The 25,056-nt window shown below is 36.4% G+C and overlaps 1 protein-coding gene and 3 non-coding genes across 5 annotated transcripts in view; 2 read left to right on the forward strand and 2 right to left on the reverse strand.

Annotated features, from left to right (window-relative positions):
- DNAJC5B (DnaJ heat shock protein family (Hsp40) member C5 beta) overlaps positions 1-11,850 on the forward strand; it is a 44,987-nt gene extending 33,137 nt beyond the window's left edge. For both annotated transcript variants that reach the window (XM_034429880.3, XM_060681958.2), the window contains 3 exons: positions 2,453-2,666; positions 5,755-5,926; positions 9,872-11,850. In XM_034429880.3, the coding sequence (XP_034285771.1) occupies positions 2,453-2,666; positions 5,755-5,926; positions 9,872-9,966 (481 nt within the window). In that variant the 3' untranslated portion in view covers positions 9,967-11,850. The remainder of the gene's footprint in view (positions 1-2,452; positions 2,667-5,754; positions 5,927-9,871) is intronic.
- A 1,474-nt stretch (positions 11,851-13,324) lies between these two features.
- Positions 13,325-13,413, reverse strand: TRNAY-GUA (transfer RNA tyrosine (anticodon GUA)). The gene is given in 2 exon segments: positions 13,325-13,360; positions 13,377-13,413. It is a non-coding gene; the product is annotated as a tRNA-Tyr (tRNA).
- A 680-nt stretch (positions 13,414-14,093) lies between these two features.
- On the reverse strand, positions 14,094-14,166 carry TRNAR-ACG (transfer RNA arginine (anticodon ACG)). Its single transcript has one exon. It is a non-coding gene; the product is annotated as a tRNA-Arg (tRNA).
- A 247-nt stretch (positions 14,167-14,413) lies between these two features.
- Positions 14,414-14,503, forward strand: TRNAY-GUA (transfer RNA tyrosine (anticodon GUA)). The gene is given in 2 exon segments: positions 14,414-14,450; positions 14,468-14,503. It is a non-coding gene; the product is annotated as a tRNA-Tyr (tRNA).
- Positions 14,504-25,056: the final 10,553 nt, after the last annotated feature.

Consider the following 25,056-nt stretch of genomic DNA (forward strand, 5'->3'; position numbering starts at 1 on the left):
ATCATCATCATCCTTCTCCCCCTCCTCCTCTTCCTCCTCCTCCTCCTTCTTCAAATTCTTCAAATTCTGGATTTCCATTCCTGATGTATTTAACAATTTGGAAGGAGCCCAATAGGGATGATTATGTCCATTCAGAAATGGACTAGTGAAGTAGCATCATCATTGATTTCACAAACTTTCCAGAGTAATTCTTCTACATAACTAATACCTAGTGCACTTACTCTGAGGGCTTTTTTCATGCCTCTCCTCCGCAACTCAATAAACTCTTTTGTAGCCTTCCTGTTTTATCCCTTAACTTTCTCGCTGCTTTTTATGAGTTCCAAGTTCTGTTAAGCATTCTATCTAGATCAGTACCATGTGGTTTTTAAAAAATTTTGTGTAACAATAATAATATCTAGTCTACAAATGAACACACTTAAGCTATTTAAGTCTTCTGAGCAACAGTAACTGTCAGTAATTAAACTGCCTATCTTGGTCACCTTTGTTAACTGTGGGCATATTTACTTCATCATCATCACCACCACCATCATCATCATCATCATCATTTTAGCCACTGTCTATCCACTACAGGATGAAGGCCTCTTCTGCATGTTTCCAACCAATATGATCCTTAGCTTTCTTTTGCCAATTGGGCCCGCAATACTTGCTGATGTCATCAAGCCATCTTGTTTTAGGTCTCTTTTGTGGATGCTTTTTATCAAATGGGATCCATTCTATGACTGCCTTGGTCCACCTGCCATCAGTTCTTCTTGCTATGTGACCAACCCATTTACATTTCCATTCTTTTGCTCTCTTTGTGATATCGTATACAAAATATTTCCAATGTCATTAATATAAAAATTAAAACTTACAAAAATAACACAATTAGAGTCATATAACATGTCAAAATTTCCCTGCTCAAGTTCTGAATACACAGATAGTCAGGGATACTTGAAATAGCATTTCTACAAAACAATTAGCCACGTTCAGTCATGACATTGAAAAAGCAATCATTATTGCAAAACATTTTAAAACTGCAAGATCCAATCTGGATCTTAAAATACATTTTAAAACTATTTGTATGTGAAGAACTGTTTCAATTCCTGCTGATCTTCTAAGAATGCTTTGATTTTTTTTTTTACAAGTTGTCCATATTTTGGTAATATACAGAAAGAACAAATCTGGTGCTTTTCCAAATGTAACTGATTTAATACATTTACTTTATTTTCAAACTTCTGAATATCTAATTTCTATTTAACATAATATCAAACTCTGAACATGGTTTTTATGGATTTTAAACACATTTTTATGGATTTATTTATACAATGTTATCATGTAAAGACAGTTAATTATGATGCTCCCACTACATCCGGCCTCATATATTATGCTAGGCTATAATGCCATTTGTTTGAGTTTGACTTTATAAATTATGTGGTTTCCCTTCCCCCCCCCCCACCGCAAAAAAAACACCCCTTCCTAATCTGAAATATAATTTAAACAAACCATGGCTTGGTACAATGTGTGAATCTAGTCAGTGAACTGGGAATAAAGATCTCTCTCTGTGTGTATGTGTGTAGAATGTGTTTCTCTACTGTGTTGGGTTTTTGTTGGTCTGAAATTTGTTATTTAAGAATTTTTTTGGCAAGATAAAATTTACTATTCTTTTCTTTACCATGTTAGTATCTTACTTACTAGTTTTGTTGTGTAGTAGGCAATTTCTCCAAGTTTGTTACTAAGGCAAAAATTCTGAATAAAATCTATGGCCCTATTCAGAAATGGACTAGAGAATTAGTGAAATAGTGGTGTAAATGCCATATTTTCTATAAGGGGGAGAGTTATAAGAATTTTAACATCAACATTACTTTATTTGCATAACTAATTTTCTATGCCGTTGAAAGTTCTGAAAGGCTGTAGGAACAAGTTGTTACACCCATGCCTTCAGCTTGTTTTGGTCTGCAACAGAATCTTCAAAATATCTGTTATAATGGTTGAAAGATACATTGTTAGGTTCAGACAAAATAAGAGAACAAAATTATTATGTTTAGAGATGAAATATGTCAATGTTGTTTTCCATAAGGAATAAAATTTCAGAACAGAATTTGGTTTTATTAATATCATATTTTTTAAAATGTAAATATTTCCTTCTCCAACCTTGGATTATCTTTATAATACCAAATGGAATTTTGGAATAAAAGAATGGAATGGGCTTGTGATTTGATCAAGACCCACTAAAAATAAATGACAGTATGGACATTAGAAATTTAAAAAAAATTAAAATGAGCAAAAATGTCAGCTAGAATACTGAACAATTATTTCATGTACAAAGTAGCACCATGAAGGTATTTTTTTCCTCTGTTTACAAGGGATCTAAATCTAACATTAGGTGGTTTATACATTCTTCTCAAAGAAGACATTGTCTTGTTTCTAATGTTATCTTCATCTCTTTTTTTGTCCTTCACCTTTTCTATCAAAGGAAATTGGCCCTGAAATATCATCCTGATAAGAACCCAGATAACCCAGAGGCTGCAGAAAAATTTAAAGAAATTAACAATGCTCATGCAATATTAACAGATGTGTCAAAAAGAAATATATATGACCAATATGGATCATTAGGGCTGTACATCGCTGAACAGTTTGGTGAAGAAAATGTCAATACATATTTCATGCTTTCTAGTTGGTGGGCAAAAGTAAGTATTTAACTGCAAACCTGGTAGACCAGAGACTGAAACACACAATCATTGGTTTGTTATCATCTGTTTTAGCCTTTCTGTTACAGCTTTCACAGAATTTGCACTTAAGCATTGCAGAGTTCTAGATCAGTTAATCTAGGAAAGGTTTTAGTCTCAGGAATTTTAATGACATGGCTGTTCTATCTCCATACTTCCGGTAAAGTGCTTATTAAATGATATATCCCTGTCTCTTTTATTTGCTAATTAAGTATTCTGCATACACGTTTAATTGCCTGAAGACATTAATTATATCTGAAGCTAAAGCTCCAGGTTAATTTTGACTTTCTTCTCAGAAATGACTAAATGAAAATGACTCATTTTTCAAAGAGAAAAGTCTTCTTGGCGTGACAACCAGATAATCAGTTATTAAAGTACAAACCTATCCCTATTTTGGGATATATATATATATATATATATATATATATATATATGGCGTAGTGTATGCGTAAGCAGTTGTAATACGTAACACGATTTATCATTATGGTACACCTTAAATATCTTGTAAAAGGGCTGGAAAAAGGAAGTAGAAGATTTGAGGAGGCCTTTCTGGAACAAAACATAATGGATTGACCCAAGAAAAATAGATCTTGCAATTCGGATGACACTGAAAATCTTACTCATCTTGTTTGTTATGTAATTGTAAAGATTTGGCATTTATACCTATCACACACATTAGCATTTCCATCACAGTATGACCAAACATATTAGGCCTCAGGCATCCCAAAAGTGCCAGATTTCACACCTTATGTGTTATTCTCACTGCTATTTCTAGTTATAAGAGCCTTTGGATAAGACAATATTATTAATTTAGCTAGAACATAGACACTCAAGGCTTGCCATTTTGAATAGGGGTGAGTTTATAAAATATTATATTTTTATATTTCATTTCTATGATCTAACTTTATAGTATGGCTCTCCTGGGTGTGACTTGCAGCACTTGCACATTCATTTCTGAGCCCTACAAAAAAAAATTACTCAACTGTCTTCACTTCTGCAGATGTTGAGATGCTAAGAACAGGCAGAAAATGACTAATCATCACTCCCTGCAGGAGAGTGCAAAAAAGGTCATTCAACTAATCCCCCCAAGCATCACAACACCTGAAATAACAAACTCCCACTCCACACACAAAGGAAGGTTGGGGTTTTTAGTTCTTTCCATCCAGGTTTCTGGTATGTATTGGGTGCATTTGAAATATGTAAAAACAAAAACAGTGATTAAAACAGTAATTGCTATGGGAGAATTAAAATTAAAATTAAAGTTCCTCATTCATGATTTGAACATGAAGTTCTAGGGAGAGAGAATACCAATTCTTGCTTGTGTACATGCATTCCTGCTACACAATACCCTTCTGCCTGAGCTGCTTGACTCTGCAGTTGGGCTGAAAGAGAATTCATCAGGCCCTGCCTTCACTTGATCCTGAGTTGGAAGTGGCTTGAGAATTCATGGCCAGTACTGGACAATTTCTGTTCAATCTCCAGTCTTCTGTTTTGGGAGAAGGTTCTTGAAAAGGTGGCAGGTTTACAACTCCAAAGAAGCTGGAAGCAGCTGATTATTTGGACCCACTGCAGTTAAGCTTCAGGCCAAAATATATAGTGACACTGATTGTGTTTGTGCTTGTGGATAACCTCTGGCAGTCTCAGAATAGGGATGGTGTTGGTGTATCCACCCTGTTCCTTCTTGATCTTTCAATTTCAATATAATTGATTATTATATTCTTTTGGACCAGGTGAGACAGTAGGGAGAAGTGGGTACAGTTGGTGGGTCTTCTTCCTACATTGCTGGTTCCAGTCAAAATGGGGGGGGGGGAATCTAGCCATATGCCATTGATTTATTCCTCTTTAATATTTACATGAAACCATTGGCCAAGGTCATTCATTAGCAAAGGATTAAGTACATCAGTACTCAGCATACATCTCTGTCCTTGGATGCCCAAGTGATATCCCTGAGGTACTTTCCCAATGCCTTTAAGCCATGCAGGTATTGATGGGGAAGAGCCAGCTCTGGCTCAATGCTGGCAGAACCTTAAGTAGCTGTAAGTCCTCCATATCTGGTGAGTCTCCATCATTAGTGGTAAATGGTATTATGTTCCTCCCACAAGCTGTACAAAATTTGGGGGTCCTCCTGGATGTGTGGCTCCTACTTCAACAGGTGGCAATTGTGACAGGGAAAACCTTTGCACAATTACATCTTATGCACCAGTTGTAGCAATGTCTAAATTGAGAGGGACTACTAACAGTATCTCATGCCATAGTCACTCCCCATTATAGACTATGTAAGTACATTTGGAAGTTCCAGTTGTTTTTCAGTGATACATGCGGTATTGGGTGTTGCATGGAACATCACATGGAACATCACATAACGCCACTGCTATATGAGCTGCATTGGCTCCCAGTAAGCTTCCAAGGGCAATTTAAAGTGCTGGTTGTCATCTTTAAAACCCCACATGGCATGGAGCGAAATTACTTGTTGCGTCTTCCCAATAGTTTTTGTCTGCTCACCAAATCAAGCAGACTGGGAATGCTCTGGGTCACATCAGTAAAGCAGTGTCATTTGGTGGGCTGTAAGAAGCATGCCTTCTCCCTTATGGAACAGCATCTCTCTGAGATTTGGATGGCCTCTACCCTGTTGGCAGTAGAATTACTGTATCTCACTTTGTCTTTACAGCAACTAATACTCAGAAGTAAATTTCCTCTGGAAATTGTAACCTGTAAGTTCCACTTAGTTTTTTAAAATGTTACGTTTATAGGGTGACCCTTTAATCAAGCACTCCCCCCCCTCTCTATCTCTCTCTCACACACACACGCACACCAGAAGCAAGGTCAAGCAAATCACTGATGTCAAAGCCATTGACTTTCTTTCAGCAACAGGGCAGGTCAATGCCCATATAAGTTTCTTGGGTATCAACATTTCTTTGGTCAACCCTGGAAGACTCCTTTAAAACCTTTGAGGTCAACGCACATATTTCCTAAATCAAACCAGAAAGGAATTTATTTCTCTATTCTGATCTCTCTCAATACGTTTCTTCCTCTTTTCTGCTTCTCTAAGGGTCTGTTCACCCTTTGTGGTCTTTTGACTGGGTGCTACTGTTGTTGCTGCCTGTGCTGCTGTTTCAATTGCTGTTGTGGAAAATGCAAACCCAAGCCCACAGCAGAAGAGCAAGAGTTCTGCATGTCTCCTGAAGATCTGGAAGAGCAAATCAAGACAGACATGGAAAAAGGTACCTGTGATTGTAGAATCATGGATTATACTATTTAACCAAAAAAAAAAAAAAAAGGAAACCTCTCTTACTTTCTCAAAAGAGTACCCAAAGTCTTTATTCCAGCTGCTCAGTTTTGGGGATCTTAATTTGAGAAAGGACATCCTATACAAAGAAGTGTTAATTGAATTCCTCTCAATCTGCAGTGCAGGTTATTTTAAATGCTCAGAAGGTGGTAATTCGTTAATATCCTGATTTATGTGATTAGTTAATTTCTAGGATAGAAGTTACAACTGATGGATTATAGAGCACTGAAATGAGAAGAATATTATTATTTTCAGTGTAAAATGAAGTAGAGTGAAGAAGTGTAGCAATGGAAAGCAAGAGTCTGATTTACATAAAAATTTTAGCCATATGTCACCCAGAATCGTGTAATAGCAAGATGGGCGGTAAATACATTTAATAAATAAATAAGGCTTATAAACATATAAGGTATATGTTTTAATGTGTGTCTATTATGTGTATGTTTGTGTTTGTGTGTGTGTTTAAGGGATTTATAGACCACTCAAGTTTGGTACAACTCTGCAGCTCACAAATGCAACATTAAAAAACAGTAATAACAAAGAATTATGTCATCAAGAGAAAGTCTGGAAAAATCAACATTCATTTAATATCACACAGGCATCTATCAACCTCTCTGATGCAGAGCCAAATTTTATAGGTTCATTTAAATAGGACTAAGTTGGAGCAGGGGTGAAATCCAGCAGGTTCTAACAGGTTCTGGAGAACCAGTAGCGGAAAGTTTGAGTAATTCGGAGAACCGGCAAAAACCATCTTTGGCTGGCCCCAGAGTGGGATGGGAATGGAGATTTTGCAATATACTTCCCCTGCCACGCCCACCAAGCCACACCCACAGAACCGGTAGGGAAAAATTTTGAATTTCACCCCTGAGTTGGAAACAAAATGACCTGTATGAGTGTGTGTGTGTATATAATATATGCAAAGCTCTTCCCAAATTTTAGTAGTACTAAATATATGAAATAATAATAATAAAAAAATCTGAATAGCTTCTCACGCAAAGAAATCAGCTATTAAATGATATAAATTAAATGCTTGGTTTCTTACTGCTAGGAAAATAAGAATAGAAAGCCACTAACCAGATTTGAGGAGAGGACTTAACCTCTAGAAAGGCACCCTAAAAGTTTTCTTCCAGCGTCAAATTTTCCTTCTCTGACTCACTGAGCATAAACAGGACAATGAGCCATTACAGCAATGAGTGGGAGATTTTAACTAGGCAGCAATTCTCAGACTTGTGATGGGTTTAGATATTATGTTGTTTGAGGCTGTTTGACATACAGGTAGCCCTTGTTTAGTGACCAAATTAGGATCAGCAACTTGGTGTTAAGTGAAGCAGTGCTAAACGGAATTGCATTATGATCTTTTTTCAGCTTTACTTTGGGACACTATCTCCCCAGTTCCTATTTTTGCTCCACACATTATGTTCCTGGCTATTTAATAACTGGGTTCCATTTTACTGCCTTCTTACTTATAAGTAACTATCAGTTTAAAAATGTGCAGAATAATTTTTATACTACTCAATTTTACTAGCTTCACTGCAAAGGAAACAGGAGATTCAGGATTGTTTCAAATGATAAAGCAGAGCAGAAAACTGATAAATTAATAATGTTTCCTTTATAATGCTAAGGTGAGGTTTAGAAGGAAGAGCATTTGGAGGAGAAACATGATAAATAGAACACTACATTTTTTAAAAAAAATCCTGTTCATAAATAGATTCTGAAATCAGCAATGAATCTTTTTAAAAAGAGTAAAATTTCAGGTGCCTGATCTCCTAACCCAACAAACATCAGCAAAACACAAAAAGCCCCTTTTTAAAAAAAGTTCAGTCTCTGGTTAGCGCTTACATCAAGTGAACCTCAGGATTTCTGTATTGGTAGTCCTTGACTCACAACCACAATTGAGACCAACATTTCTGTTGTTAAGCAAGACAGTTGTTAAGTGAGTTGTGGCCTATTTTATGATTACATGACTCCATGACACTGTAACCATCATAAATATGAAACAGTTGACAAGCCTCCAAATTTTGATCATATGTGACCATGGGGATTCTGCAACAATCATACTTAAGAAAATCGGTCATGGGTCACTTTTTTCAGTGCTGTTATAACTTAGAATGGCCATTAAATAATGGTTGTAAGTCGATAACTTCCTGAACTGTACCACATACTCTAATACATTTGGAACCCTGGAGGTAACACCTATATGCAAATCTGTGCTGGGTTGCTACCGGTTCACCCCGGATTGGGCGAACCGGTAGCGGCGGTGGTGGAAGGTTCCGCCCACCCACCCAGACATCTCTGCACATGCACAGAAGCAGCGCCTGCGCTAACGAGCAAACCGGTAATGTCTGAAATTGAAACCCACTACTGATGCAAATCTATTCAAATGTCAAGCTATTTAGTTAGGCATGGTGAAAAATGTTGGTGATTTTTATTCTGAAGAATCAATTTTGTCAACTCTTATGAATATATAATAGCCAATATGCTTTGAGGAGGGATGTGTCATTTCAATTGAAAAAACAATTGAGAGAAAATGAATTTTATCCACTGAAAATGTATGGTAGCTGAAACAATAATCTTGATTGAAATATTGAACTTTTTGCAGGGCAGTTGAAAATCTGTTCTTTATCATAGAATTATTTCTTGAATGTGCAAACTGTCCACTGACAATATGCATCCATGTTTTATGCATGTATACCCTTCTAAAGAATTTTAAATGCCTCACATGGCATCTGAGTTAAAACAAATGAAGCCCAGATGGCAATTTTATTTTATTTCTAAATCTTCCTAACTAGAGCTGAGAAACCTAGGATTTCAAGGAGACTGGCATAACATTTTTGGGGTGATAAAGGCAACAGTTAGTAGGAAAATGAAGTAAAATGGAAATAGCCAGGATTTGGGGGAATGGCAGGGGAATCTGTCACTGTTTTTAAACCACATTAAACGTATTTTGGGGGTCAAAGTACAATTTTCCTGTTTTCCACACAAAACTGGGAATCTGTGCCATTATTCTTTTGGCAAAGGAATTCAATAGTTCTAGTTAGACTGGAGCACATCATAAATGCCTATTCCTACTCCTAAATGTCCAAGTTCAAATCCTTCTGAATTCCCAGGAATAGCTTTCTTTTAGATAGGTATACTTTTTACCAGGTGACTCAAACCATAATTGTGAAATTCCTTGTATTTAGTGCTCTCAAATCTTGCCTATTCTGCCTAGTTCTATATTGTTATTTTAAATAACAGTACTTCATCTTCTGTGAAAATAAGCATATAGCCAATTTGGAGGTAGTGCAATTATATAATGATATTTAGTAGGCTGAAGGATTTTCCTGTACTGTGGAGCATAGGATTTTGAAAGAGGATCAGAATGTGTTAATTGAGTTGGGTAGGAACAAAGAAAGTACAAAAGGAATTAAAGAGAAGTCTATGCTGGAAATGGGAATGGACAGGAAACAAGAAGTGATGGACAGGAAGTGATCTTTCATAGAAAAATAAGAATTCTAGCTCTGAAGCTTTTCACTTCTTAAAACTAGATAAATTTTCACAATAATATGTAGTTAAAGCACTTGTCAATTGAACAGAGAAACGTAAGCATATACTTAGATCTTTTTAGTAAGACTTAAGCATGGCTGATTTAAGGGGAAACTGGATAAAGAGTGATCTTCCCCAACTTGGTGCCCTCCCCAAAATGTGTTAGAAAAAAACCCTGGATAAATATGGTTTACTGAGGACTATACTGAGGATATAGTCCAATGTATTTGGAAGGCAGTAGTTTGCATGTTATTTAGGAATAGTTGTGTATTGCCAAATAGAAGTAATTTCTTACCACCTATGTTTGTTAATAAGAATGGAAGATGGAGATATTAATTCTTGATTCTTGCTGTTTTAGATGGGGAAGCTCCAGTTCTGCTTCAGCCAACAAATACAACTGAGAAAACCCAGCTTATTGGTGACAGTCATCGCAGCTATCGCACAGAATCATAAATCAGCAGCTTTTAGAATTTGAAGGAGTATAAACGACAACTTCTGGATTGTAAAGTATTGTTAGAACATGAAAGACATTAGGACACTGTGCCCACCATGTACCATCAAATTGACTTGAGCCCTAAATCTGAGAAGATGCTCTACCATAATATTGTTTCCAAAACTGTGTTGTTGCGTGCATGAATACTATAAACATAGTAGGAACAAACTATTTTTAAAATACATGCACTTCCAATATTGCTAGAAACATATGATATACAACATGCTCTTCTGATAGTATGTAAAAAAGTCCCTAATATTCTGGGTACTTTCATGTGGTCCCTAGTGAATTTAAAATCATTAAAGTTGTTATAGTACTGCTTCTTCTCAAGTCCTAGAAGTGTTGAAAATGACTGACATCCTTACTTTTCTCTGCAGTGTTACAATTATTTTGATCTTAGTGTGCTTCTTCACCTATATAGTTTTTCTTAAAAGCAATACTGCTTTTCTTACTATTTCTTCAGTAGATTGTTTTCCCCGGAGAATACATGTATAAAACAATATGTAATGTTAATAGGTTTGTTTTGTCCATGGAAGATTATTGCACAGTTCTGCTACTATCTTGGAAATGCAGAAAACTCAGAGTTAGGGAATAAATTAATTTGCATTTGGGTATGCTGTAGGTATAAATAATTGAAAAGTTACTGTATCCCTCTTCAGCAACTGAAATGCCCATGACTCTACTTTTGTTCAGTGAATATGTGATTCATTGATACATCAGATTTCGATTTGACATATTCAAGTTTCCTTCACTGCAAAATACACTACAACCAGAAATCTATATTTCAATAGTTTTAAACTTATTTACTTACCATGTATATGTCTAATAATTGAAAACCAATATAATTTGTATACCACATCTGGGCTTCTGATACCATCTTGTAATCTAACTCTTAGAATTATATTTAAAGGTTAAATGATATATATTTTCAGATAAATTTAGGTAGATTTGAACTTTAAAGCAATATTTTGTGCATGCAGTTTGGATTTAACTTTTGCATATCAATTATTATTGTTATGCTTTTACTTAATCAAGGAGAGATTAACAATGGCTGGAAATCAGTCCCCAGTCTTTGGAATGCTATATCTTTTTTTTATCAGAAGGACAGTAAAGCAAACTGTTAACAATATGAATCTGTACAAAAATAGTAAGACCAACTCTAAACATCCTACTCCATGGAAAGTGAATTCAAACAATCTCATTTTATAAAACTTATATTGTGTATACATAGAAACAGTCTTGAGAATGGTTTAACTGAAAGATTTCAAGCAGAGTTCAGTTTTGTAGTAAAGACTATGTTGTAGAAACAGCATGGGATATGAACTGAGTTGTGCTTATGGAAAAGAACAAGTTTTCCAGTTGATGAATGCAAATCCAATCATGGCTATTGCCCTGTGGGATGCATATTTACTGAGAAATAAAATCTTAATGCATTTCTTGGATTTTACATCCAAACAATCATGGACATAATTAAGCTAGAAAGTTAATAATTTGAAAGAATGATAGAAAAATATAGCAGGAAAAAAGCCAGGATATCAAAGACTAGTCTAGTGATGTCTGAATAAACATCTAGACCTACAATCTATACAAGAACAAATGTATTCCATTTTAGATAACCTAAAGTCATACAATATTTATTAGCCATTTGACAATATAGCATTTGCTTTTCATTACATGGCTAGTAGGACAAGGAATATAAAACAAATCCTGTAAAATGAAAAATGTACAGTAATATAATCTTGATTACATGTGTAGATATTGTTGGTAGTCAATTCAAAATGTACTTTGTATACTGCATTTCACTTTGCTGACCAATATATTACTTGAATAAAAATTCCATATAAGATCTATGTATCCACTTTTTTCATGAAAAAAATCTTGTTTTTCTAATTTCCAGAACAGTATCATTTTTTTCTACTATGACTTCTTCATCTACCACTACTGTGTCTTTTTAAAGGGGGCAATTTTGGCTTAAGATATAGTTTGGTATTTCAAGCACCTAGAAGACTATTCTCCTAAGAAGCCATATATCTAGGATAAAACCAGAAAATAATGGAATAATTTGAAATATTAAATATAATTAACTCCACATGTATTTACTATTTTCCCATTTATCACATTAATTTCAGATTCTGCTAAATCCTTGTTCAATCTTTTTACAATCTAGTCCCCATTTCAATGTTTATGACCCTCTCCCCACTCCTTCTTTCATTGTTGCCTTTTGTGTTGTTTCTATCCTTGTATGGAGCAATTGCCCAGCCTCTCCAATGCAAGATGTTAATCCGGTTTTCTCCCTTCCTCGTTCTCTGCCAAACTGAGCACTTTTTCCGCTCTATCAGTTCTTCTTGTTTTCAGTATCTCTCTCTTTCAGTTCTTTTAAAATGAAAACATAGCTCTTTTGTCTGCAATAAAAGGGTACAACAAGGTATTTTGGTTTAAATGTATGTTCATTACATATATTTCTTATGAATGGTTTTCCCCACCCCGCTTCGGATTTCTTCCTCTTCTTCCTCTCCCTTCCTACCCCTCGACTCTTTGGGTGTGGATGTGGGGGCGCACAGTGCATCTTCCTCAGGCTTGTTTGCAATCCACACAACTGATGCATGGACACGAGCCACCAAAGTACAGGCGGTCATAATAATAGTTAGATGCTTAGCAAAATGCGCCTTATCTAAACATTGCATTTTCCTTCAATTCAGTTCCTAAAGTAACAAAAATGCTCCAACTTTAAGCTATCTTTTCCCACCATGGATTTTTTTTTTTGCTTTGCTTTGCTATGAACCCAGCTTTAAACGGCACTGATTTGAGCCGAAATTTGTGCCACAGCAACTAACTCTTCTGCATGGCGCGGATGCAGGGGTTGCTTTAACAGATTATTGCCGTCACCCCAAAGAAATATGAAGAATCATGCAAGAACAACAGAGCAAGGGGTGGAAAGAAAAAAATAAATCTGAAACTGCTTTATGCCAATTAGGATTTTCTGTTTATTATTTCAGTTGTGCTTTAATTCACACACACACACCCAAGTTTGTGAGTTCCGCGTAGTATCACAGTGTGCCACTACTATAAATTTAGCAGTTCGCTGTTTTCCCGAGAAGCTCCTTCTCAAATGAAACTCCGTTTGACAGTAAACTTAGTTTCGCTTTATTAAAGTAATGGCAGCAAAAGTGACTTATTTATTCCTAACGCCTTTTTTGTTTCCCACCGAAATCCTCAGCGAATCCAAAACAAGGTCTTAATTTTTTTTTTGTTTCCTCTCAAAGCGTGAATGGCAACTTCAGAAGTAGTGACAAAGAATAAATTCTAGAATAAAAGGCCTCCTTCGAGCCGGAATCGAACCAGCGACCTAAGGATTTCAGTCTGAGTAACTCTACAGTCCTCCGCTCTACCAGCTGAGCTATCGAAGGGACACAGTACGGCGTTTTTTGCTACTGAGTGTAAAGAGCGTGAGTAGAGTTTGCTTGAGAGAGACGGTGAGATCGCAAGATGGCGCTGAAGATCGCGTGCTTCGAAAATGTCCCGGCTTCTTTGATGGAAATCAGTGGCTTAGTGTTTCTACAACTCCAAAATGGGAGAGCGTGTCAGGAGACAGCTAGGAAAGCGCGGAGAGCCCCGGACTGTGGGATTGATAAGAGAAAGGGACAAAAAAAGCGAGCGTATTTTTAATACATATTTTTAAAGGAGATGATAAATCCGCTAGAATCGAAGCGCTTATATGAGCTCAAAGCGAAATGGCTGGCTTGCATGTCCCATGTTTCTTATCTGTTCCAGGGTCTTTTCAAAACAATTAACAGCTAAAGTCTCTAAACATAAAACAAAATTATATCTAATTTATTTTATGCGATTGCAATGGAAAACAATCTGATTTGAGCTATGCCGTTTGTACATGTAAAATAAAGTAATTCAGGAGTCGACTCCTGGAAAGAGGAAAATCTAGACCCAGCGCACTAATGATGTGTTAAGTTTGTTCTGAACTAGATTCGAGCGTTGCCTTACCAGATTTGAAAAAAAAAAATTTCATGGATATTGTTTAATATATATATACATTAACACTAAAGGGCTCCCGTCATTTGCAAAATAAATCTTCCGAGCCAGGCAGGAGTCGAACCTACAATCTTCTGATCCGTAGTCAGACGCGTTATCCATTGCGCCACTGGCCCTCCGTGGGAAATTGTTTCTTGTAAAAATCTAAAATAATAAAAATGTATTGGTTCAGTGAGCTTTTAGATTCGATTTGAGTTTCTTCCATATAACAAGTTACATTGATTGTTGTAAAAATTGTATCATAAATGCTTCTGTGCTTTATTCATTTTCTGCAAATGTGGTTACAACGATGTGGGAATAGTTAATATAAAGTCTACTCTATTTTGGCAGCTTATATATCTCTTTCAAAACAACCTTTTCGTTCCTTCGATAGCTCAGCTGGTAGAGCGGAGGACTGTAGATGAATTAAAGCTGGTTATCCTTAGGTCGCTGGTTCGATTCCGGCTCGAAGGAGATTTTTTTTTTCTTTCCTATGCACAATGTTATTGGTGGCATATACCTATTGAAAAATATGTTTTAAATTTTATACATTTTAATGGATGAAGACAATAAGAAATAATTTCATGTGAAATAAATCATCACATCTGCCACCCAACTGGATTAATAAAGAACTGTCAGATACACAGTTAGAGAAACAAGGAAAATAAAAGGGATGCCTTTTCTAAACATTTAATCAGAAACTCTCTAACATATTGCAGTATGTTAATACTTTACCTGTTTAATCAAAAATATATTGCAGCCTTCATTCCCCACTGTTGCTTTAATCATAAATGTAAAAAAAATGTCTAAAGTGTAAAAAAAGTAATAAAAATGGAATGAAACATACATGGGTGGGGGGAAATTAGTCTGTAGGTTGAGTTTGTTACTTTAATTGCTATGGTGAGCATTGGAGTAGAACTAGGATCATAGGTCCAGGAGAAATACAGGGATATTCATATACTACAGATGCATCACTCTTCAGTTACACACACACCTCTTCAGAGTAACAGAGTTAGCAGGAAACCTTATCGTTTTTCTTCAGTTTATAGTCCCTCTTAACAAAAGATTAACATTTGTCTTAGAATAAAAGGTGCTATTACTCTCTCACACACACATTACTGTAATGGGGGCCAGAGAGATAGTGTTTATCTGATAACAATCAGATACATTAAAAACATTATTGTACAGATAGTCCTCACTTACCAACTGCAACTGGGACCAGCAACTCCATGGATAACCAGCATGGTTGTAGAGTGAAATACCACATGACTAAGCCCCACTTATGTCAGTTTGTTCATTCTAGCTGCTGTCATTAAGCAAATCACCCATGATGGTTAAGTGCAATGTCACATAACTTTGATTCGCAACCTCTTGCCAGCTTCTGACAAGAGTTTGCTTGTCAGAAGCTGGCAGTGAAGATCACAAAAAATGATGACGTGACCAGGATGCTGCAACTGTCATAAATAAGCATTAGTTGCCAAGCACCTGAATCACAATCATGACTACGGGAACATTGCAACAGCCACAATTTAAAAGATCAGTTCTAAGTCTCATTTTTCAGCACTATGGTAGCTTTGAGTGGTCATTGAACAAGTGTCAATAAGCAAGGATTACCTGAATTTAACTTAACCAGATTGCTTTGTAAAGGTTTGTGGCCAGTGCTTTTATCAAGCAATTCATGCCTCTTTCATGGAATTTTAGGAGAAATGTAGGTTTACATATGGCTCTGATTTGGTGCCCAATATCCCCCATATTTCTAGCACTTGTCTTTTTTATATATTGGGGGTTAAATAGCTAAAGACAAAAATGTATATGGAGATTCATGCAGGTCATGGTTGTCTCAAAGGTACTTTTTTTCAAGAGGCAACTGGACTTTCTGTCCAGTCATCTTGAACATCTGGTACTTCCCTTTCAATGGGACAGTTAGGTGACAGTTGTTGTACAATATTAAGGAAAATAATGCTAATGTGAGGGATGAAGGCAATTGTACAATACTTGGAGCAATCCCTGAAGTGCCTTTCTGGCAATGGAATGAACACTTGTCATTTCCAACCCTGTGTTAGTTTCCCTTATTTTCTGTCAGAAGCCTATGATGGTTATGGGTGGCATAGGCCTCAGCCATTTTGCAGGGATAGTATCCACACCTTGGGCCTTGTGGTTTGGCAGTTGGTTCACTGCCCACCTTCCTGAAGGATGGTTGATTTTATTTCTTCTCATCATTCTGAGGAGGCTGGACCTCTTTGTTGCTGACATGCAGCTCTTCTCTATATTCTCACTAAAGTATGCCAGTATAAATTGCTCATTCTCAGTAGCTGGTCTCTACTGTGCCTTGTTTAAGGTGTATTGATTGGTGGATTCCATGTTAGCAGGGAAAAAACATCTACTATCCACTTTCCCTAAGGTGGGCTGATGCTATGCCTGAGGCTAAGGCTGTGCGAAGAGGCAACCTTTCCCAGATGGTTAGTCTCACATCTGATGCAAATACAGAGGTGTAGCATTTGCATGATTATGTCATTACACACATGCCATCATTCATTCCCCCCTCCCGCCTTTGTTCCTCACAGTCACCCATGTGTTCTATGACTAAATTTCTCAAAGGTTATTACAAAAATGTAATGTAATATACAGGCATGAAAAATATTTTACAAGCATAAAAACAGCCAAGATTATGTCAGAAGATGGTTCATCTAGTTCACTGTTATGCCTCTAGCAATGACACAACACATAAATCTGGACAGCTTATCAGAACGGTATAACAGGGCCTGCCAAATCTCCCATGCCATTCATTCTCACATCTGATCAAGTGATATTGCCTGTAGCGATTAGTTATCATGGCTAATACTGCTGTGCATTTGTTCAATGTATAATGTGATCATAGCCTCCATTTGATTGGCTACACTGGTTCACTGACATTCCTAGTGCTCAATGAACAAACATAGCCAAATAGTCACAGTCCAGCTTCCTTAACTATTCAGGAACCTGACAATTTTATTTTAATAAAACCACACAAAGTCTGAAAATCCTAAAACAGAAATGTTAAGACAGGTTAGAGGCAAAGGACCTCTATGGTCCTATTGATAATCATATTGTTTGTTGCAGAATTTGGCAAATGCATTAACTGAATGTGATTATATTGTTTAAAATAGTAAAATAATTTCTTTAATCTATATTAACCAAAAACACTGGTACTATGTGGTCATCAAAATTAGATACAATTAAATGCAACATAGTCATTAAAATCCCATTATTTTTGCTCACCCTCCTAGGTCTAGGTCATGCTTCACATCCCTTCCATTAAACCAATATTTCTCAACCTGAGCAACTTCAAGGTGTGTGGACTTCAACTCCCAGAATTCCCCAGATGGAATTTGTGGGAATTCTGGGAGTTGAGGTCCACACATTTTAAAGTTGTTCAGGGTTTGTTTGTTTGGGGTTTTTTTGTTTTTGTTTTTTAGAAAAACGCCATATTAAACAATATCTTCTTCTTGGACCAAGGGTTTCTGCCTTATCCTGGCAGAGTCTGTCCTCTGGAAAATCCGCCCCCCCAGGGAATTGGGCCATCTGTATCCTATCAGCTTTTTGTAAGGCTCCTAGGTTTCCTTAGGAGTTTGGACAACCTCAGCTATGAATGGGATTTTGGGATTGGAATGTATCATTTATCTTACGCATCATAGACTATTGTTTTTAAATGTTGAATTTTTGATCTTATGCCACCCAGAGTCACCCAAAGTCATTTCTGTGAGATTGGCAGCCATATACATTATATACATAAATTTAGAGTAAATAAGTAGACAAATAAAATTATTTTTATCTTAATTTCTGAATATTAGCATTTTAATATTAGCATTTTCTTTAAATTCACCATTTTACTTTATTCTGGATTAAGCCAGAAGTAAGTCTAGAAGGGCTGACTTTCAACTCTGTGTAAGTTTTGTGTTGGCACTTTGTTTCTGCATATTCAAAATAATGCATCATATCAGTTATCATTTTTGTCATATAATAAAAATGCTAAGTACTAAGTAAATAGAAAACTTTTGCAGAATATAGTTTGCTAGAGTAAAACGTGGTAGATATTTGGCCTAAAGTTATGATGCAAACTGCTCTTACAATTCTGTGATGAACTATTAGCAAATAACAGCACAGATGGCTTTGCCCTAAGATTAGGCCTCACATGCCAGACGTGATCAGGAAAACTGTCATTTTAAAAATAACTTTCAAACAAGTGCCAAGTGTTGAGTGATGCATATGTCTAATAAACAGCTAGAAACATAGCGATGCCCAGGGCTGGAACTTAGTCCTGGAAGTGAAATATGGCCATGGAATTATCACCTAGATTCAGCCAACAATGGCGGCATGCCATCACCATTTTTCTAAGTAACCAGGGATAAGCCTCCAGTTTTGGGGTTTATGAGTGCATGGAGAGAGAGAGAGAGAGACAAAGAGAGAGACAGAAGTCAAACCATGTATGTATGTATGTATGTATGTATGTATGTACCAAAAATACCATCAAAACTTATGTACATAGAATCTTCTAAAATGTATTGGATGAGATTGATGTTTGTTAGTTTCAGCTTTCTACCCTGTTCATATCAAAACTCTCCAAATGAATTTGCAAACAGTAATAATAACAAGAATCAATGTGTAGATAAAAATGCCAAATTTAATCTAAACATCTGGCTGACTGTGAAACTAACCACAATAATAATAACTGGTGTGGTAATTGCTGCAGTCCAACAGTATCCAGTTGAAAACAAGCTCTTTCCACTTGAGCAGAAAGGAAACTCTTCAACAGCAGAGGAACAAAATATCAGCTCCTAACTGACAAGATGATTTTGGAAAAAAAGAAGGAAGACCAACTTGATCATAGCTTGGATTAATTAAAGGAAGGCACTTGATTCCCTGCCACATGATGCTGTCTCTGTCCTCTCACAATGCCTGGAGGCTGTAGGGATCTAGATGAGGGATAACAAGACTGAGTGGCTTTGGGTGCATGGAGCCTCAGTGTCAGATGTAAATGCCTTATTCTCCAATGTGTAAATAATGTATATATGGAACATCAGAGGTTAACTTATTCTTTGGACTTTAATGTATTCATAACTTACCACTCCCATTCCTAGCTCCACCCCTTGTATATATAAGGAGCCACCCTCACCATTCTCGTAGCTTCTACCTTGAATATTCAGTGAATATAGAATGCCTATCATAATTAAAAAGAAATATATTTAAAGCTCTAACTTCTATTATCTTTATTGAGTCTGATCCTGAAAATATTGCAACAAGCTGGTAGCAGAGGATGGTTAATTGACTCAATAAGTAATTAAAAATGTCCAAGAAAGATAGGCCCAACACCAGGGCCTACAGCAAAGAAATAGAAACTGATCAAGAGATGATCAACGAATCCACCAATGCGATTTCGAGAGAATCCGAAGAATACACCACTGAAGAAGAAGAACTAATGAGTGAAAATAATGACCAGAAAGAAATCGAAATAGAAAATAACGAACTCAGGTCAGAGATATTAAAGATACTAAAAAGCCAAAAGAATGATGAAAGTCTCATCGCGGACCTCCAGGAGATGCTGAAGAACAGCGGAGCAGCGAGAGAGAAAAACGTCATTAAAGAAAAACCCAAAGATCAAAAAATCGTAAGTGAGATGACTACTGAGAAAATAGTTGTTAAAAAGAAAAGATGTGATCCCGCGCGAAATTTTGAATGGCAGCCATCTTGGTTTCAACGAACTTCAAAAGAGAATGGAGCAGAGCCAATCAAAACGCTCAGTTCAAAATTTCTGGCGCGAAAAACACTATCAGACGAAGAAAGTGAGAAAGAAGTCTCAAACTCTTCAGATGATCCAAAATCAGAAAGTGAAGACGATTTAACAAAATCTCAAGTAAAATCAGCAATGAAAACGCTTTTTGCTGCTTTTGGGCCAAGACTGAAAATTACCAAGACATCTACGAAGAAGCAAGAAATCAAACCGGCGACTCAAGACCTGCACGCTCCCATCCTGACTTCGAAAGCGACGACGCCCGAGCCCAGAGAGCCATGCCGATTTCGCCCTACACCACAGACAAAATCGAATACCAACGCACACAAAAAGAAGAAAAGAACCGTCACCACCACCAGAACCCCAAAAACCGAGCCAGAGACCGACTCATCTGAGGAGGAGCGGATCGAGAGAGCTGAAAGGGAGAGAACCTTCCACGACGCCACCAAAGAAGAAATGAACAACGCGCATGTGCGAAACTACGTAGACGACCCAGAAGGACTTGAACTGGCCAGAGAACCGCGCAGACTCATTGCAAGCATCCCAATGCCGTTCTGTAATTTCCTGCACTTGAGAGATCACGGACTGCCCCAGGTTGTAAGTAATGGACAGAATAATGTAGGTAACTTACCCAGTGACTTCCCAAAACTTAGAATTGATGGCATTAATTTACAAGAGTGGTATCAACAGCTTCAGGTTATTTTCATGAAAGAAAATTTACTATTCTTTATAACTAGCCCTCCAAGAAGACCTTGGACTTTAAAAATAGATTGTTTACATCATAGAGCATTTTTCATAATAATATCTAGCGTGTCTCCTGCAATGTATCATAGCATCAAACCAAACCTAACTGTATCAGAAATAATTCAATGCATGTTTAATCTATTTCACAGCGATAGCGTAGCTACAACCACAAGAATGTCTAAGGATTTCTTTTCCTCTAGAGTAAAACCAGGGGTTTCTATAAGTGAGCATTTGATAAATCTAAACAAAATAAGAGCTGAGCTACAATTGAGGGGGGAAGTGATTTCAGATCAAACAATGAAAAGTGTTATTATCAATTCACTTGATCCATCATGGGATAGCTTTATGTCACACTTAGATACCATTAATTTGGGATATTTATCCATAGAAAGTCTATCTAACAAATTGATAGCAGAAGACAATTCAAGAAAAAATCGATCCAGTAACCAAACAGACCACAAACCTTTTAGGAAAGTAGTCTTTCAAGATAAACATAATGAGGCCTTTAGATGCTACAATTGTGGATCCAGGGAACATAGTAGAAGAGACTGCCCCAAAGTCTCAAGAGAGAGACATAGACCAGAATATAGGAGCAAATATAATTACAGACAATCTTCCACAGATAGACACAAATATAGAAGCCCACCAAATTACAAAGAAGGTAGAGGGGGTAGAGAAAATTCAAAAGAGAGGAAATCTGGGTCACTGAATGGGCTAAATAAACAAGACAGCACCAGAACACAGCAGGATGAGAATAACAATTGGCTTATTGATTCTGGTGCAACAAATCACACCACCAACAACAAAAGTATATTATCTTCATTTATAGAAGATAAGTTTGTGATAAAGGTAGCTAATCAAGAAAAGGTTCAAGTACTAGGCAAAGGAAATGTGACCTTGCCTGGTCTAGGGAAAATAGAGGGGGTATTATTAATCCCAGAAATACCTCACAACATACTAAGTGCCATAAAATTAAGCAGAGAATCTGATATCAATATAGTTTTCTCAAAGGGGAAAGCAACTATAGAAAAGAACAAAACAAATGTAGGTACTGTAATGATAAAAGGAGGTCTACCCTATCTGATAACTAAAGAAAGATGTTTACATAACATTGATTCAAATATGGAAGATTGTATTGAAGCAGATGATGAAAATGTCAGTAACAGTGACAATGATGAGTGTAGAATAACTCATGATCACAAAAACACATACAAGGAAAAGAAACCAAAAATAGGTAAACCAATTCATGATGAGTGTGCTCACATCTTACACAGGAAGTTAGGACATGCAAGCTTTCCTGTAGTACAAAAAATGACTGAACACGCAGAAGGTGTCAAAATAAAAAATTGTGAAAATTATTTGGAATGCTCAGTATGTAAGTCCACCAAACTAAAAACCAGTCCCAGACCAAAAAAATCTAACAGATCAACTAACAATATTTTTGATTTGGTACATATGGACTTAGTTGGTCCATTAAGTCCCTCAATTACCTATAGAAAACGTTACTTCCTAACAATAGTGGATGACTACAGCCGATATGGTTTTGTTTACACATTAAAGCACAAGGATGAAACATTTCAGAAATTTAAGGAATTCTACAAACGTATAGAAATACAACATAATATCAGAATAAAGCAAATTATGACAGATAGGGGATGTGAGTTCATGTCTAAAGAATTCTCCCAATGGTTAAAGGATAGAGGAATGTTACATTTCACGTCCAATCCTTTTTCTGCATTTCAAAATGGAGTTGCAGAGAGGAAAAATTCCACACTACAAACCATGATTAGGTGCACATTAGAGGATGCTGGTTTAGGCAAACAATTTTGGTCAGAGGCATTACATTATTCGAATTACACTCAAAATAGAACCTGGTCCAGTATTGTGAATAAGACACCATATGAGGTGATGTACAATAGAAAACCCAAATTATCACACATGCACATATTTGGAGTCACTGCAGACGTACACATACCTAAACAATTGAGGAGAAAGGGAGAAAACGTATCCAGGAGATTAAGATTCATGGGATACGAAACTGGAACCAAAGGGTACAGATTTATTGATAGTAATAACAAATTTATAGTATCCAGAACAGCTGTGTTCCATGAACAGGCCAATTGGTCAAAATTGCACCTTAATGAAATATTTCCTAATAAATGTAAAGATACGATATCTTGCGAGGAAGGAACAACAGAAAATCAAAATATTAACAAAAGTAAGAACAAAACCAAAACTTGGACTAATAGTCAGCATAAAATAAAGACAGACACATTAACAAAAAAGGAAGCTAGATATTTGCATGATAACCATAGCAAGCCTGAAAGAACTATTAGAAACAATAGAAACCAAATACCAAATAAATACAAAGATTACATAATGCATATGAATGGAGAACAAATAACACCTAATACATATGAAGAAGTATTGAAACTTCCACATGAAGAAAGAGAAAAATGGGAACTAGCTATGGAAAAAGAGATGGAAAGTTTACAAGGATTAAATGTATTCACACCTGCGATCGCACCTAAGGATAAAACAATTATAGGTACCAGGTGGATTTATAAAATTAAGAACTTAGAAGGAGGCAATACCTTATACAAGGCTAGACTAGTTGCACAAGGCTATGCACAAAAATATCCAGAAGACTATACTGATACATATTCACCCACAGTGAGAACAGAGAGTGTCAAAACAGCCCTTGTAGTAGCATCTGCACTCAATCTGGACGTATTCCAATATGACATACAGACCGCATACTTACATGCAAAATTAGATAAGGAAATATATGTAAGAGCACCACACAGTCAATACACTAATAAGAACGAAATTTGGTTATTAAATAAGAGTCTGTACGGATTAAAGCAATCCGGCAAAAGATGGTACGATTGCTTGGTAAAAGTACTTAAGACCATGGATTTCAACGCCACCACTGCTGATAACTGTTTCTTTGTAAAAAAGAGTAATGATCATATTGAATTTGTATTAATTTACGTGGACGATATTTTATACATTGGAAAGCATAAAGAGAGCAGGGAAATCTTTGTAAATAAGTTAAATGAACACTTCTCACTGAAATCTCTGGGTAAAGTGAATAAATACCTTGGTGTGCAAATTAACAAAACTAAAAGGGGATTCAAACTTACACAGAAAGATAAAATCATCGAACTCCTAAACAAATGTAACTTAAATAATGCTAAAACCTGTGACACCCCTATGCAAACTGATTTTCTTAGAAACACTGATGAATCTTCCCCTGAGTTTAAAGACAACACATTTTACAGATCAGTTATAGGTTCACTCCTTTATATATCTAATTGGACTAGGCCAGATATTGCATTACCTCTCAATCTATTGTCAAGATATGTTAGTAAACCAACCTTGTATCATTGGGAAGCTGTCAAAAGAATTCTAAGATATCTGAAGGGTACATTAGATTTTTGTTTAATGTTGGAACCCAATAATGACAGAGAACCAAAAATTACTTGTTATGCTGATGCAGATTGGGCTGGTGATACATCATGCAGAAAGAGTACTTCTGGTTATGTTTTTCTATTGAATGATTGTCCAGTTTACTGGTATACTGGTAAACAAGAACTAGTAGCCACTTCTACTACAGAAGCGGAATATGTTTGTTTGTCCAAAGCTGCAAATAACCTTGTATGGTTCAATGATCTGATCACTGATGTTTGGAAGAAACCCACCTTACCATTTATTATGCATGAAGACAATAAAGCGGCCATTGAAATATCCAGATCCGATGCAATTGGACAAAGGTCCAGGCATATTGATATAAAGTTTAAGCATGTGAGACAACTGTCTCAAGACGGATTCATTAAAGCAATACATTGCGATACTTCTGAACAATTAGCTGACATATTAACAAAACCCTTACCTTCTAAACAACACAAATATTTAACTTCTAAATTATATGTATTATATTGTCCTGAATCAGAATGTAATTGGTGTTGTGTAACGAACCGGCATTTAGAGGGGGATTTGTCAGATGTAAATGCCTTATTCTCCAATGTGTAAATAATGTATATATGGAACATCAGAGGTTAACTTATTCTTTGGACTTTAATGTATTCATAACTTACCACTCCCATTCCTAGCTCCACCCCTTGTATATATAAGGAGCCACCCTCACCATTCTCGTAGCTTCTACCTTGAATATTCAGTGAATATAGAATGCCTATCATAATTAAAAAGAAATATATTTAAAGCTCTAACTTCTATTATCTTTATTGAGTCTGATCCTGAAAATATTGCAACACTCAGGATCTGAATGTTTTGTCATTTTTAGTTTTGGATGAGGTTGCACTACCCTTTTCAGATCCAGTTTGCAACCTAGAAATTCTCTTGGACTCACATTGTCCTGCTCAAAGAGCAGGTGGCTTTTCCACAGTTCCTGTTTGTGCACCTGGAACATGACTTCATGGGCTCAGTTACTCAAGCCCTGGTCACCTCTCACCTGGACTATTGCAATGCAATCTACAGTACATGGGACTTCAAT

The sequence above is a fragment of the Pantherophis guttatus genome, chromosome 3 (assembly GCF_059756535.1).
Source record: "Pantherophis guttatus breed Tessera chromosome 3, ASM5975653v1, whole genome shotgun sequence".
Lineage (NCBI taxonomy): Eukaryota > Metazoa > Chordata > Lepidosauria > Squamata > Colubridae > Pantherophis > Pantherophis guttatus.